The sequence below is a fragment of the Rhinoraja longicauda genome, chromosome 4, assembly GCF_053455715.1.
Source record: "Rhinoraja longicauda isolate Sanriku21f chromosome 4, sRhiLon1.1, whole genome shotgun sequence".
Taxonomy (NCBI): Eukaryota; Metazoa; Chordata; class Chondrichthyes; order Rajiformes; family Arhynchobatidae; genus Rhinoraja; species Rhinoraja longicauda.
Genome location: NC_135956.1, coordinates 22537423 through 22554912, shown reverse-complemented (window position 1 = coordinate 22554912; position 17490 = coordinate 22537423). Strand labels below are relative to the sequence as shown.

The window sequence follows — 17490 nt, the reverse complement described above, 5'->3', positions numbered from 1 at the left end:
TGTATAAAAATGGCCTTTATTAAAATCTGACAATGTGCTCTTTAACCACATGAGATTTCTTTCTATTACAAATCTCAAATTGTGGAGTACAGAGGCAAATAAATAAATGATGGGTCTTTGTCCCAAACATTGTGGCAGGTACTGTATGTAAAGCAAAATACTCCAATAACGTCCACATTTTCCACTTGGATCTGCCGTCTCTAAAGTACTAAATTAAGAGAAAATGAATTCCCTGATGCACACTGAAACAAGCTTTATGCAACAGCTAAGATGTAAGCCCAAAAGGTCTGCACTGGGTCAACCACAAAGGGCTGGAGTAACTCTGCAGGTTAGGCAGCATCTCTGGAGGATGTGGTGACATTTCAGCTTGGGACCCTTCTGCAGCAGGGGGGAGGGGGAGGGGGGGAGAAAGTCAGTAAAGAGGCTTTCTCCCCCTTTCTGGTCTGGGCTGATAAGACTCCTAAATTAATCTAATTCGCAGCACAGTGGTCCATAGATATCGCAGCTCTCAGGCCAGGACATTTGCTTGCTGTACCTATGCAGTCCATTTAGATCAACCATTTACATTATTTTATTAAATTAAGTCAGTGCATTTAAATGTATTTCATTGCTTTAATTGTATTTGTTTCTTAGAGCTTGAACTTTTTTAAAGGCTACGGGGAGAAAGCAGGAGAATGGGGTTGAGAGGGAAAGATAGACCATCCATGATTGACTGGTAGAGTAGACTGAATGGGCCAAATGGCCTAATTCTGTTCCTATGACTTCTGAACATGAAAAATAAAGTTTATTTTTACATTTTTTTAATGTTGTAGCTTCTCTGTGAATGTTTCTGAATTTGAGAGACTTTCACTTATATTGAGTGACAGATTAAAAAGCCGGTGAGGTTGCAGATGAATCATAGCTGGATGTCAAAGGTTTTCTGGGAGAATAGGTATTGCTCAGTGAGCCTCGGTCGATTCTGTGTTGGACCATTCTGATCAACTGGAAACCAGTAAAAACTGCCTGGAACCACATAGGGAGGGATTATAAGCTGCATATTTATCTTTAATTCTGTAATTTAGGGGAGGATATGAATGACAATAGGCAGCATGGCACTGAATGGACACCACAGCATTTTACAGTGAAGTGCTGCTAAAATGACTGTACCTTGTAACTAAGCAAAATTTCGATTGGGCCCTGTCTGAAAAAGGACTGCCTGCCCTATCAGCAGTAGTTAATAACTAAAGGACGCCAATTAGAGAAGGTTGCGAAAATAGAAAGAATAAAAATATGTGAATTGGTAGACAGAGAAGAACTAATCTTGTAGCAAATTGAAATTGTGCAGAAAACACAGCTGAACACAAATGTACAAGATTTGGCTGCAATAGCAAAGAACCTGTAAAGTTCTTACTTTTCTCCATAATATTGTTCAAAGAACTTTTCCTTCCATTGTTCAACTTTCTTTTCTTTTTCAATTTCTTGTCGAATACGTAACTGCATTTCAGGAGTAAATTCACCTGCACAATGTTTCCAAAAAATTAAATAAAAATAGTATATTCTTTGTTAGAGTGTAACATTAATAAAAACAATTTTTAATGCAGCAGTGGTCCACAATTTAATTCCTGCTTATGGATCTGAGATAGGAACAAAAGTACAAGAGAAAGTCATTCAGTTACTCAAGCATGTTCCCCTATTCAATAATATTTGGAGTATTGCTTGCAGTTTTGGTTGCCCCATTGCAAAAAGGATTTGGAGGCTTTGGAGAGGGTGCAAAGGAGGTTTTCCAGAATGCTGCCTGGATTAGAGGGTGTCAACTACAAGAGAAGCTTGGACAAACTTGGATTGTTTTCTCCAGAAGGTCAGAGGTTGAGGGGAAGCTTGATAAAAGTGTATAATATTATGAAGTATAGATAAGGTAGAAAGTCAGAATCTTTTTCCCCAGGATGGAAATGTCCAATACTAGAGGGCACAGATAGAAGGTGAGAGGGGGAAAGTTTAATGAAAATGTGCGGGGCTAGTTTGTTTTACATATAGAATGGTGGAGGCCTGGAACACATTGTCAGGGCTGGTGGTGGAGGCAGATACAATAGTGATGTTTAAGAAGTTTTTAGATAGGTACGTGGAAGGGCAAGGAATAGAAGGATATGAATCATGTACAGGCAGATGTGATCAGTTTAGGTTGGTATTGTGATCGGCACAAGCATTGTGGGCCGAAAGACCCTTACTGTTCTATGTTACGACTGATTTCTATTCTAAGTTCATTCCCATAATAATTTGGCCTCAAAAATCTCTCACTCACATACTTAAAATCATTAAGTTAGCATTCATGTTTCAATGGGAGAGTTTCCACATTTCCTCTATCTAAATGTCCTCTATCTTTTCTCCTGAATATTATCTATACATCTTTACCAGCAGAAAAAGCTTATTTCTACCAATTCCTTTTGAAATCTTCAATCAATTCACACGTGAACCTTCCATATTTCAAGGAAAACAAGCCTTGAGATTCATACATAACCAATTGTTGAAAATCAAAAGAGAGTGGGTGAACACACATGGCACCACAAAGACTGCTGACAATTTATAGAGACGGGAACTAGAATCAAACCAGACAGACTAGCAATTTTCTTTTCTCTGCTGTCAATCACTAGAACAAACTGCAGAGTTTGACCTTGCAGGAGGAATTTATTTTATATTAATAAGACAATTTAAAACAGGCATGCAGAAAATTCTTCATGAAAAATATCAAGGTACCTTTTAATTATTTGTGCTGTCACATAATTATGGTAAGCTTGAAGATCTTTTTTCTTATACAAAATACTAGAGTAACTCAGTGGGTCAGGCAGAATTTGTGGAAGGAATGGATAGGTGACATTTCACTGGGGACCCTTTGCTCCCGTACACCTCTCTATTAATTCCTTTGTCTTGAAGAACTTTAGTGTTGAGATTGAAGTTCATTATTTTGTATTTCTGAGTTGAGTCAGGACCGAAACCATCACCCATCATATTTTTCACAGATGCTGTCTGGCAAGTTGAGTTACTAGCATCTGCAGTTAAATGTATCTATATAGAACAGTACAGCATAGGAGCACGTCCTTTGGTTCGCAATGTCTGTGCCAACCATAATACTAATTTAAACTCTACATCTGCCTGCACATGATCTATATTCCCTAATTCCCTGCCTGTTCATGTGTTTCTCTAAATGCCTCTTAAATATTGGTATTGTATCACTTCACCTGGCAATATGTTCCAGGCAACTACCCCTTTTCGTGTAAGTAAAATTGTCTCATAACTGGTGCCTGATAATTGTCTCATAAAACGTTCCACCTCTCATCTTAAAGGTCTAGCATTTCACATTTCCTGGGCAAAAGATTCTCATAATCTTATATACTTCTCTCAGATCGCCCCTCAACCTCCAACGTTCCAGAGAAAACAATCCAAGTTTGCCAAACCACTTCTTATTACAAATATTCTCTAATCCAGGCAGCATCCTGGTGAATCTATTCTGCAAACTCGTCATAGCTTCCACATCCTGCCTGTAACGCATAGACCAGAACAGTACAGAACATAACATAGCACAGCACAAGAACAGATCCTTTGGCCCATATGTTGCCAAGACCATCTCTTATCTACCTGCACATAATCCATATCCTTCCATTCCCCGCATATCCATATGCCTATCCAAAGGTATCTTAAATGCCATTATTTGTTCAAAGTAAATTTGAAAAGTAAAAAAAACATAAAAATGAATATTTTAAAAAAATAGGCCATGACAATGTCCAAGAAAGAGTCTAACAATTCTTTTGTAACATCCAATAGCATTATCATGGCCAAGCCCCTGCCATCAATATTCAGTGAAGGGCTGGTGTGGGATGGTTGCAGTGGTTGCCATTCACCAGAAATTCAACCATAAATAACATGACAACAACAACATTTCAGAAGCTGGGTAACTTGCAGCAAGTGACTCATTGAAGTATTTCCATTTTCTGCACAAGTCAGAAGCATGAAGGAATACTTTCCACATGCCTGGCAGAGAGCAGCTCCAACAATGCTCAAGTAGCTCAATACCAGCCAGGACAAAATTGTCTACAGTCTACAAAACACACTGCAATTACTTGCCCTTGCTCTGTCACCAACACCTCCCAATCCTGCAATCTCTACCTCGAGGGCAAGGGACACAGATGCATTGCAACACAATCAATCACTTGCAGGTTTCCCTCCATCCTGACTTGGATATATTTACCATTACTTTATTGCTATGCTGTTTTGCAGTGTGCGTCAATCCAGGAAATCCCCTCGTAGTCGTACTATGGGAATATCACCACCACCATTTCAAAGGCAAGATGAAACTGTTAGCCCTGCCAGTGATGCTCACATCCCCAAAAATATGCTCAATAGATGCTTGATTAAACAGATGATTTCTCACCTTGTGGATTAACTAAGCTGATTTTTTTTAAAGTCTGTGGTGTTCATTTTAAAGGCCCAACTTCCAAACAATCTCCATGGTACACAGTCAGAATACAACAAGATTCCATTATTTGCAGAACATGTTGTTGTTATCCTTGAAGTTATATAGTTACAGCTAAAATTCAAAAATATTTAAAATTCATTTTGTCAAAGAATATTTTGTGCGAGCCCAATACTTCTCTTTCATGAAGTACTATTTTGTTTATAGATAGATGCCAAAGCTTTCTTTGAGACAGTTGTTTGTTTGCGAATATATTAAATGGCTTAAATTGAATACTTCAGTCCCAGTACTCAGCTGCATTACCAGGGCGTGTAAACAAAACAGAGAGTGGTTGGAATTGTCATGACTACTAATTATTTTTAGAAAATGTAAGTTTTCAATCACAGTAAACTATCATGATATATGACGTAGATTGCTTGTTTGTTGTGAGTTGCGATTCCTAGTTTCGGGAGTAATCTTTAGTTTAAGTAAAAAAATTGTGAATCAACTTTGATGGGCCTGTTTTGTAATGATTAGTATCCATGTTGAAATGCAAAGATCACCAATGATAAGCAATAAGAGAGAATGGAATTCTGTCCCATGTTTGAGAACGGCAGACCGTTCTTTTCATTTTTCCAAAAAATGACTGCAGTATTACAGTGAGGATTCTCCAATCACATTCATGCTCTTTGAACATTGATGAAGACCTGGATAGACCACTTACTTTTCTTTGTGGCATTACTCCCGTCTTTAGTGCCCTGCTGTAAGATTCATTTACCCGACCTATTTGGGTCAACCAGAATTTCTTAACCCCCACCATGTTTGAAAGGCATGCCCCAGACTGTTTTAATGAAGGGTATTAACTATGTATTTAAATAGATAAGACCTCTGATAAAATAAAGAACGGAAAAGTATCATGAAATTAATCAGTAATCTACTATGAGCATCAATCATAATTTCCAGTTACTCGTCAAGAGAATTGTTGAAATGCAAAAGTGGAATAGTTCAATTTGTTGAACATCATCTAAACAAGAAGATAGAAGAATATGATTTGGATGGACTCTTCATACAGTTGTAGGGTTCTTTTTAACATCCTTTCAAATACAATTTCTTTTTTAAAATAGCCATTTTTATTAATAAATCATTTTATGTAATGAGTGCATCAGAATCTGGGCTACCAGAATACCCAGCAGAGGACAGACGCCGGTAAAGTTACACTGAAGCAATTATCTATTATACAAATTGTAACTTTACCAGGATATTTCATTTTACATTTAAAGAACAGAATTACATATACTTGAAAAGTATATATTTGAAGCCCCCAAAACCAAAATTTTCTGAGTGTTTACCCAGACATCATTAGAAACTAAATCACTTCAATTTTTCCTTCAGTGATGTTTTAATCAATAATTGTGTATCTTTTCACCATTCCGTAAAAATGAATAATTACCTGCCAGTTAAGTTAAAATAAGCTTTGCAATGCAACTTTTCACAGCATTAATTACAAATGATATTTATTCTCAAGAAAGATTTGTTGAATACTGCAATGATTTCCCCCTATCCTGTTATCATTATAGGTCAGAAATCAACCAGAGGCCATGTTCATTTTGAGATCATTCGTGAAGAGTCCTCAATAAACTGCTTAGTGAACGATAATGCAGACCTTACAGTGACATTCACATTAACTGACCAGAGTGTCTGAAATTTAATGGCATTTGCACCCTGCAAGCATTACTTGGAAGTGCTGTGAATACAGTATAAGCTCCACTTCATGAGACCAGTGAGCAGGGGTCCTCTTTCATTCACCTTGATGTCTGGCTGCCTGCCTGTTAGCTAAAGAATGACGAGGGATACAGTAACAATACCACAAATGCTCAATTACTTTTACTATTTGGAGGAAGAAATATTGAGAAAGATCGCAGAAATGAACATACAGATTAGATACAATGCATTGCAATCCATCTTCGAGGAAAGCATAACATTCCTAATTCTGTTTGTACATTAATGAATTAGACATATCATTGAATTAATTATACCTTCTGCTAATCGTTCCTTCCAACCTTGTGCCGCATAAGCAAAGAATTCATTATTCAGGGCTGAAGAACTGAGGCGGGAAACCCCATCGCACCCAATCTGAAAATAAGATCATTGCAGCATCAGAGGCAGAATTAAATAAATTGTACTTCGTAGAAAATTATTGATCAATCAAGTTTTCAACATAAGTTTTTAATTTTTTACAGAACTATACTCACACAGTGTGCAGCAGGCAGCCACGATTAGATTAATCTATAGGAGTCTGAAGAAGGAAGGTCTCGACCAGAAACGTCACCCATTCCTTCTCTCCAGAGATGCTGCCTGTCCCACTGAGTTACTCCAGCATTTTGTGTCTACATTAGATTAATTTACTTGGCGTACAGAGTGCAGCTGGTGAATTTGCTTCAGGTATAAATCAATACTGAACATCACCCCCAAAATAGACAAAAAATGCTGGAATAACTCAGCGGGACAGGCAACATCTCTGGAGAGAAGGAATTCTAAAGAAGGGTCTTGACCCGAAACGTCACCCATTCATTCCTTCTCTCCAGAGATGCTGCCTGTCTCGCTGAGTTACTCCAGCATTTTGTGTCTACCTTCGGTTTAAACCAGCGTCTGCAGTTCCTTCCTACACATTTCACCTCCAAAATAACTTGTCAAAAAAATTCCTAGGCATAGTGAAACCATTTAGCTCTGTAGAACTGTATAAATTACATCCAATGGCCATAATGTTTCTACCTTGAGCATATCTGATGTGCACTCTGCAAATTCAGTGGACAAGAAAGTAGTGGTTGTGTGTTATATTTCATTTTCTAGTTTTGGTTCCATTTATTTTAATAAAACTTAATTTTGGAAGCACACAGACTGACACCACAGACTGACACTATTTTCTTGAATGTTTACTATAAGTAATTAATCTATTGCCAAGGTACATTTCCAGGAGCAACCCAATTTAACAATGATGGGTGAGCATAAATGTTTGACACTTCTCTCTCAGTGGAAGAAACTTTTATTCTCAGTGGAAGTAACATTGGTGTGAGTCGAGGTACAGCCTGGATCTCTGCTGGTGCTGTGTGCCCTTTTCTGAAATTAGGCGAAGGGCTGTTAACAACAGCAATCCAGGGCAAATATCACATACTACCTGTGTAGGAGGGAACTGTAGATGCTGGTTTAAACCAAAGATAGACACAAATCGAAGGTATTTATTTACAAAGATAGACACAAAATGCTGGAGTAACTCAGCGGGACAGGCAGCATCTATATACACTATAGACCATACACTACCTCTTCCACATCCTCTCAAGTCTCCACATCTATAGAAACTGCACACAAAACATTCAATGGCACAGCCAAAGGAGAAGGTAATCTACTATAATCTTTGATTAATAGTTTAGTAATTACTTACAGACATTAAAATTACACACCAAATATTTTCAAATTTTACGATGAATTCTGAACGCAGTCATGGGTTCAAACATCCAAACAACCTTAAAGTATTTATTCACACATAACTTTACAGGCAGCCAGGTGAGTAAAATCTTCCAAGTAGTGTACTTCAGTGTCCACATGATCATTCCAAATATAGATTACACTTTTATATTTGGGCATGCATTCACAATTAACAATTCGAAACTTCCATGATGTCGTAAGGCAATTTGTAATTTATACAGGAGATCTATTCATGAGGATGAGTCTTGAGAAGATTTGAGTTTAGGAGCAAGGAGGTCCTACTGCCGTTGTACAGGGCCCTGGTGAGACTGCACCTGGAGTATTGTGTGTAATTTTGATCTCCTAATTTGAGGAAGGACATTATTGCCATTGAGGGAGTGAAGCGTAGGTTCACCAGGTTAATTCCCGGAGTGGCAGGACTGGCATATGATGAATGAATGGGTCGACTGGGCTTGTATTCGCTGGAATTTAGAAGGATGAGAGGGGATCTTAGAGAAACATCTAAAATTCTTAGATGCAGGAAAAATGTTCCCGATGTTGGGGGAAGTCCAGAACCAGGGGTCACAGTTTAAGAATAAGGGGTAGGCCATTTAGGACTGAGATGAGGAAAACCTTTTTCACCCAGAGAGTTGTGAATCTGTGGAATTCTCTGCCACAGAAGGCAGTAGAGGCCAATTTACTGGATGTTTTCAAGAGGGAGTTAGATTTAGCTCTTAGGGCTAAGGGAATCAAGGGATATGGAGAAAAAGCCGGAACGGGGTACTGATTTTGGTGGATCAGCCATGATCATATTGAATGGTGGTGCTGGCTCGAAGGGCAGAGTGGCCTACTCCTGCACCTATTTTCTATGTTTCTATGTTGTAATTATATTTCTCAACATACTTCTGGGATATGAAGGAATGGAGACTTGTATACATGAGAATTTCACCAGTCTCATTCAATTCTCTCATTCAAAGAAATGTATAATAAGTCCGTCTAGCACTTCATACATCCTGTCAATAACGGGTAGCAAGATGTTTACAATCTGTTCACCTATTATTCTCTAACTATGCTTGAAAATGAGCCAGTAGTGAGGTCATCAAAACTGCAGCACAAATGCCAGCACTTTTTATTTCTTTCAGTACATCAGTCATCAAACACCTTTTTTTGACCCCATCCCTCATTGTCAGAGAGCACTCAGGTAATTTCTTCTGCTTTGAAAAGCAAAAATAACTGCAGATGCTGAAAATCTAAACAAAAATAGGAAATATTGTAAATGCTCAGAAAGTCGAGAAGCATCAGTTGTGAGAGAAATGGAATTATAAGTGCAAGTTGTTTACCTTTCATCAGAACTAGCTGTCAGAGATCACATAATGAACACCAAATGCAAAACGCTAAATGGGAAGGATTGCAAGCAGTGATTCACTGTACTTTTTCCAGTTCATATTAATGCTGTAGTCTCTTCTGCTTTGGATAAGCCAAATGCAAACTGGCTCTCTACTTTTCAGAACACCTCATTCAGACCACAAGAGTGACTCTGAGCTTCCATTTGCCTGTCACTTAAGTCCCCATTTCACTCCCATTCTGACCTGCCTTGGGCCAAATACACAGTACCGATGATTACTTCCCACCCTCCCCATCCTCAAAGAATAGCTTCTCATCGCCTGACAAGGCATTTATCACCCTCTGGACTTAAGACTGAAGACAACCATTTCAAATAACTAGCTTCTTCAGTTTGTATCAGCTCTGGCTAGTTTTGATGAAACTACTCTCTACACAAATGTAGTCCAGTGAGATGACTTTCCATTTTTCTGTGTTTTTATTTCATGATCCTGTACCGCTTTCTCCTGTTCTCAAATAGTAAATTCATCAGATATGTGTATCTGATGCAAGCAACATGCCAGAAATCATAATGGACCTGGCTACTCATACAATTGAAGGACAGCCATGATGTGTATCGGGTCTTTCTCAAGATTCCAATGCAGGAAGATTCGGTCACGTCAATCCTAGCAGCATGACACTCAAAAAAAGATTTCACTGCTACATATTTCTACAATGACATCAGAATCTAAAAGGAAGCACTAGAATCACACTGTTTCATTACCAACACTGCAGTCACACATTTGCTATACATACATGCTGAATGATATTTAGATTTGAAAGCGATTTGACAATTATAATAAACAGGGGATTTATGCCAAGAATTGAAAATACAGCGAAGATAGACACAAAAAGCTGGTGCAACTCAGCAGGTCAGGCCGTATCTCTGGAGAAAAGGAATAGGTGAAGTTTCGGGTCGAGACCCTTCTTCAGACTGAGAGACAGGTGAAAGGGAAACGAGAGATATAGACGGTGATAAGGAGAGTGGAAATAAAACTCTCTAGATAGGATATTACTTGAATATATGGAAATGATATGGACATACATGTTGATGCAGCGGACAAATATTCATGGAAAGAAAAGAAGGTCAGTGTTCGTTTGGCTCTACATCACCAGTGGCTGGTGTACTTGAAATGTTTGGCATCTTTCATTGATCCTGCTCTTCTCTCAGCCTTGAAAATTCCCAAGGGAAAATTCATTGCTGTTCTCTATCAGCTTTTGTGTAAAAATACCGCACTGTGGCAATTGCTACAAAAGAATGATCAGATAACAGGGAAAAAAAGAAAAACAATAAACTGAAAGATTACCAGACAATCTGAAATAGATTTTTTCTGAACGCTTTAAACTTCATTCATAACTCAGCACAGAGCGCTGAAGGTCTAGTTTGTATTGGAAGGCAATCAAAGCAGCATTAGATTGATTAGTAGGACTAGATGTTACAATCCCTAAGGTTTGCACTACAATTGACTGGTGTTGTTCTTGGGGGTGACCACTAGGTAATGTTGCTACCATTCAGACACATCTTCAGTTGTGTACTAAATTAGAACTTATAGAAACTTGGTTAATTTGTTACTTATGACCTGGACATTTTTTGGAATAGATTGGAATTTACGGGTATAATAGATAGTGAGGTGATTTTCTGGTTGGTTAAGTTTATCATGTATAAAAATGCATAACTTATCTGAAATATCCATCTTATGTGCTTCAAAAGATATATATTACATATTTTTGAAATTGACAAAATTTACCCTTTATGAATGTCATTATGTTCAATGAGAAGATAACACTAAGTTATGGCTTTGATTCGGTGTAGGACAAATTATGGTTTATTATTGTAAAGGATTCCCCATCATGTCTATAGGTATCTGTATGTCTTTCAATTACTTGGTTACTCACAGAATTATGAGATTTAGTGAAGTCTAACAAAGTCTTGTTGGTCTGTCACAGTCTATCAATGGAAATTAATTTATTTGCTTCATTTTCAAATTGATAAGCATTATGCTTCCTCTCTTCATCGTGACAAAGACTACTGTTCAGTACTGTACAGCCACAGCCCTTCTCACCACTGAAAGCATCTAAATGAGGAGGCACCTGTCATCAAGGATTCCACCATTTCCCCCCATCCTCAAACCGGGGACTGCTACTGCTACTGTCAGACAGGAGATACAGATGTCTGAAGTCTCACACCACCAGGTTCAGGGACAACTACTTTCTATAACTATCAAGTTCTTGAACTGATCTGCATCTAATCCCTAATCTTAACTCGGCGAAAGAACACTACGGACCATATGCGTTATGGTTCACTTGCACCTCCACCAACCTCTTCTACTGTATCTGTTGTTCAAGCTGTGGACCCATATACATCGGCGAGACCAAACGCAGAATGGGCGATCGTTTCGCGGAACACCTTCGCTCAGCCTGCGTGAATCAACCTAATCTCCCGGTTGCTTGGCACCTTAACTCTCCTTCCCATTCCTACACTTTCTGTCCTCAGTCTCCTCCATTGTCAGAGTGAGGCTAAATGCAAATTGGAGGAACAGCATCTCATATTTCGCTTTGGGCAGCTTACAGCCCAGTGGTATGACTTTTGATTTCTCTCACTTCAGGTAGCTCTGGCATTCCCTCCCTCTCTATCCCTCCCCCACGCAAGTCACACTAGCTTCTCATTTTCACCCTACAAACAACTTACAATGGCCTGTTTCCTTTATCATCGTTACTTTTTTGCATATCTTTCATTCATTGTTCTTTATCTCTCCACATCACCGTCTATATCTCTCGTTTCCCTATTCCCCAACCAGTCTGAAGGGTCTTGACCCGAAACGTCACCCATTCCTTCTCTCCAGAGATGCTGCCTGTCCCGCTGAGTTACTCCAGCCTTTTGTGTCTATCTTCGATTTAAACCAGCATCTGCAGTTTCTTCTTACACATTTCGTCTGCTCCACTGTAAGGTCTCCTCAAGGTATGTCTACTTTGAAGAGGTTCTCCTCCTCTCTCCAACGAGAGTTCTGCAACATCCTCTCTCGCTGCTCCGCCTCTGTGATTCCTCCTGCTCTCCGACCACGTTTTAACCCAGACTCGCTACCACAGCCATGTGTGTTTTCTCGGTGCTTCTACCTCGTGGATTCCAGCTGCGATTCCAGACATCCCAGTTCGGACCCAACCCAGATTACAGATACCGACAGCCAATCTGCCGCTCTTCGCAGCAGTTCTCCATCCGTGTCCTGCGTTTTACACTGGCTGCGATGCGCCCGCACCAGCAGGCCCTCGCTCTGACTCTCCCGCAGCTCCGGGCCTCACTCACCTACACCTGCAATGGACCCCAACTGTACTTCATTCAATGCCAGATCCATGCCCTCAACAAACGCTTCCTCATCTTCCAGGACTTTACCAAGGATCACAAGCTTGCCCGCCTCCAGACTGGTCCCTCCACCCACACTCCTCGACTCGACCGCCCGCAGGCCTGTGGCCCATCCGCTTGAACCGCGTCGCCTGCCCGACAACCACGAGGCCGAGGTTGCCACCACGAGGAGCAGCACCAACATCCACCACCTCTCCGACCTTCACTATCTTCCCGGCCGATCCCAGGCCCGGACCACCAAAACTGCTGCGGCCGCCGACTCTCACCGCATGCCTGGGGCCACCACTGTTGTCGCTGACTTTCATCACCTCTTATGGACCATCACCGCCGCTGCCACCAACCTTCACTGTCTCCCTGGGGCCACCGATGCTGCTGCGGCCGACCCGTATCTTTACTCCAGTCCCCCACGGGCCTCCATTAGCGACCCCGCCGACCCTTGCCCCTCCACCACTCACCAGTGGGCCGGAGCCACCGCCTCACCCGAGATCCAGACTCAGCACCAGGCCCAGAGCCTCCACGATGCAGCAGCACATGGTCTTACTCTGCTGGGTCCTACTGCTCCCCCCTCCTCAGTAGGGATGGGTCTTCCCCTTCCCCCTCTTTTAACCAGGTTACCCTGACCACACCCCACGCATACAATAGTCCTCATGCCCCGCTCCTCTCTGAACAACCACCATCCCCTAACCAGTAGTATAAGAAAATAACTGCAGATGCTGGTACAAATCGATTTATTCTCAAAATGCTGGACTAACTCAGCAGGTCAGGCAGCATCTTGGGAGAGAAGGAATGGGTGGCGTTTCGGGTCGAGACCCTTCTTCAGACTCAGCAGAAGGGTCCTGACCCGAAACGTCACCCATTCCTTCTCTCCCGAGATGCTGCCTGACCTGCTGAGTTACTCCAGCATTTTGTGAATAAATCCCCTAACCAGATCTCGCCTCGGCCTTTGTCCACTCCCCGGCCCTCCTCCACCCCCACCCTTGTCATGGCTTCACCATCCCTCCTGACCTCCCCCTTTCTGATATGGAACGGTCTATCCTCAACAGAGGCCTCACCTTCATTCCCCTTTGCCCCCACCTCAATGAGTTCCGGGTCCATCACGACGTAGAGCTTTTTATCCGTCGCCTCAGCCTCTGTGCCTTTTTCTATGGGAAGGAGTCTTCGCCACCCAGTGATGACCCTTTCTCCCATCTCCACCGGTCCCCCTCCTCTTGGACTCCCCAGAACGGTAAGTTTTGTGTCTATCTTCGGTTTAAACCAGTTAAACCATCTGCAGTTCTTTCTTACACACTGTGGACCACCTCTTGCACTACCATGGACTTGTTTTTCTAATCGTGTGTTGCACTAATGTCTTGTTTTTCTTTTTACTGTACTGCAGAGTTGAAGTGTGTGATTGATGTATAAATTTGTTTTACTGTGTTGTCTGAGACTATGTCCTGTGATGCTGCTCCAAGAAAAAATTGTCATTGTACTTGCACCTCTCCGTACTTGTGCATATTACAATAAACTCAACTTGAATTGACTTACGAAGGCTTAGTCTTTCATTACTGCCACATGTTGTTTACAGGCCTTACATCTGAAAAACTGACACCAAAGCATTTGCTGAACACTGTTTAAAGTCACTGTGCATATCTGGAAGACCACACTGTATGCCTGGTGGACCCAGAATCAAACTGACTATGTATGAGGACATTGTAGAGAAGGCTTGGGCTTTTTGATTAAATTCCTTTGAACAACGTGAAAAAAATGTACTACATGAAAGAATGTCAAGGCTTTTAAATGGCTTTAAGATGAAAATCCAGCTAGAGCATTTTAATATTCCAACAATGTTTCTCTGAAGAAAATACAGTCACTGTGGATTTGGAAACAACAGGGAAATCTTTGCCAAATGACAACATTTATCATAAATTGAAATTGTCAAGATGAAGCTTGTATGGCATGCATAATACAAGCAGTCTTTCAACAAGCAGTTGGAATGGTGTTTATCTTATAATACTGTTTTTAAGTTAAAATCAAAATGAAGAATCAGTGAGTTCTCAGATCAAATGTTATACATGATTGAAGCCCACTGTTTGGGTAATATATTGGCGCCGTTGAAGGGATTTAAATGCTGTTTTGAAAGATAAATGTTTGTGTAGGAGCCATTTACGCTTAAATTAGTTACCGTTATTATATTATGACTTTATTTAATATTTCTAGTTTCTATTTGTTTATAATTTGGAAGGTGGGATTTGATACGAAGAGGGGCGTGTCTACATCTGAGGAGGCTAGAGTAGCCACAGAGATTGGAGGTCAGTTTAGCCTTGGAGGATGGAGAGAAAACAGTTTTTTACCACACGGTAACGACCACACGGTAACATAGAAACATAGAAAATAGGTGCAGGAGTAGGCCATTCGGCCCTTCGAGCCCGCACCGCCATTCAATATGATCATGGCTGATCATCCAACTCAGTATCCTGTACCTCACTTCTCTCCATACCCCCTGATCCCTTTAGCCACAAGGGCCACATCTAACTCCCTCTTAAATATAGCCAATGAACTGGCCTCAACTACCTTCTGTGGCAGAGAATTCCACAGATTCACCACTCACTGTGTGAAAAAAACCTTTCTCATCTCGGTCCTAAAAGACTTCCCCCTTATCCTTAAACTGTGACCCCTTGTTCTGGACTTCCCCAACATCGGGAACAATCTCCTGCATCTAGATTCAGGATCAGTTACTGTGGATGGAGGGTAGCTAATGTTGTCCCACTTTTTAAGAAAGGAGGGAGAGAGAAAACGGGAAATTATAGACCAGTTAGTCTTATATCCACACGGTAACGACTGTGTTGTTTGAAGAGGAAACAGTTGATAAGAACGATAAGCTACGAATTATTCTTTTGATTTGTGCTACCTTAATAAAGACCAATTAATCAAGAAACAGCGTTTGGAAGATTCATTTTTGCTATCTTAGAGTGTGGCGTGTGCGTAAGCTATATCTCCACCACATCCCCGAGCAGTAATGGCTATTGAAGTTGGACTTTGAGAAGGTATAGAAACTGCGATTACAGTTTGAGTAGTTGGAAGTATGGAGCAGCGAATGACTAGAAAAGCACAGTAATATGATGTCCCCGTAGAAGGACTTGTTGCCCCCAAATAACAGCTCCACATAAGTAGGCAGTGCATGGACGGAGGAAGAGCGGTCTATTGATCCAAAGCCTTCAATCTCGCAATTATCCCAGGGGTTACATTGTTTTGATCTGTATGGCATATCTGAAACATTAGGGATGCATTTGGGATCATGATTGCATAGCAAAACCAAAAAGACATTCTGGCATTTGCTACCTGGCATTTTCATATGTTCAGCATTGTTTTTCTCTCCTTCCATTATATGCACAAACTTTGAGATATGGTAAATGAATGTATTTTCCATCCTGATCTCAACAAGTAAAATTAGGCCATTCGGCCCATCAAGTCTACTCCGCCATTCAATCATGGCTGCTCTATCTCTCCCTCCTAACCCCATTCTCCTGCCTTCTCCCCATAACCTCTGACACTTGTACCAATTAAGAATCTATCTATCTCTGACTCTATCTCTAAAAATATCCACTGACTTGGCCTCCAAAGCCTTCTGTGGCAAAGAATTCCACAGATTCAACATCCTCTGACTATTAACCTACTCATTCCTGGGATAATTCTTGGAAACATTTGTGATTAACGATATTAAAATAATTCTGTTCAGAATCCGACTGGGATGCATAGATATTTTTAATGCCTCCCTTGGCATTTTTTTGCAGGGGGGTCCTTCTTTCTGGAAAAAAACATAGCTAAATGTAACTTTACATTCTACACTGAAGGGTTTTGACCCGAAACGTCACCCATTCCTTATATCCAGAGACGCTGCCTGTCCTGCTGATTTACTCCAGCATTTTGTGCCTATCTTCAGAACATAGTTCTGGTGTGGATTTCTACAGATTTGGATACAGAATTGAATTTCCACAGATATCATTTTCCTGTGCTAGACAAGGGATCTTGAGTCTCCTAATAGCCAGGTTCTTTTATGTGCTATGTTCTACTAGTGGTCATAATTGAAAGATGTATCCTTAATATATCATAGATTCATAGAACCATACGGCCCAGAAACAGGCCATTTTGATCCACCTCATTGATGCGCGACTATGCTCGACCTAATTGCCTGCATTTGGCCCATATCCCTTTCTTCCATTACTATCCCACTACCTGATCAAATGTATTGTAACAGTAATTGTATCTACCTCCACTTCCTTTAGCGGCTCATTCCAGATAATCACAATCCTCTGTATATAAAATGATCCATCAGATTTATTTTGATTACTCCATTCTCATCTGTGCCCTCTAGTTCTATTTTCATCTGCCTAAGAGAAAGATTCTGATTACCTATCATACAATTCTATAAACCTCTAAGGTCAACCTCTATAAGGGCAACCCAGTCTCCTAACTTCCAGCAAGAATAAACGCAACCTATCCAATATCTCTTTATAGCTATAGTCCTTCATTCCATGCAATATCCTGGTGAATCTCTTTTCACTCTCTATTCCTACCACAAACTTCCTAAAATGTGGCAATCAGAACTGTACACAATACTTCAAGTGTGGTCAAACCAGTTTTATATAGCTCAACAGTACATCCAACCTCTCTAATCATTTCCTTTGCCTATGAAGGCAAGAATACAAAATAAAAATTTCACTACCCCATCCACCTGTAATAACTTTTAAGGAGCTATGGGCCAAATGCGGGCAGGTGGGACTAGTGTAGATGGGATATCCTGGTCAGAATGGACAAGTTGGGCCAAAGGGCCTGTTTCTATGTTGTAAAAGTCTATGGACTTGCACCCTAATGTCCCGCTGTAGATCTA

General features: G+C 40.7%; 1 protein-coding gene across 2 annotated transcripts in view; it reads right to left on the bottom strand.

The window, feature by feature from the left end:
* The window catches only part of LOC144593088 (putative Polycomb group protein ASXL3), a 155749-nt gene that overhangs the window by 13347 nt on the left and 124912 nt on the right, over positions 1-17490 (bottom strand). For both annotated transcript variants that reach the window (XM_078398528.1, XM_078398527.1), the window contains 2 exons: positions 6460-6556; positions 1391-1496 (listed from right to left, as the gene is read on the bottom strand). In XM_078398528.1, the coding sequence (XP_078254654.1) occupies positions 1391-1496; positions 6460-6556 (203 nt within the window). The remainder of the gene's footprint in view (positions 1-1390; positions 1497-6459; positions 6557-17490) is intronic.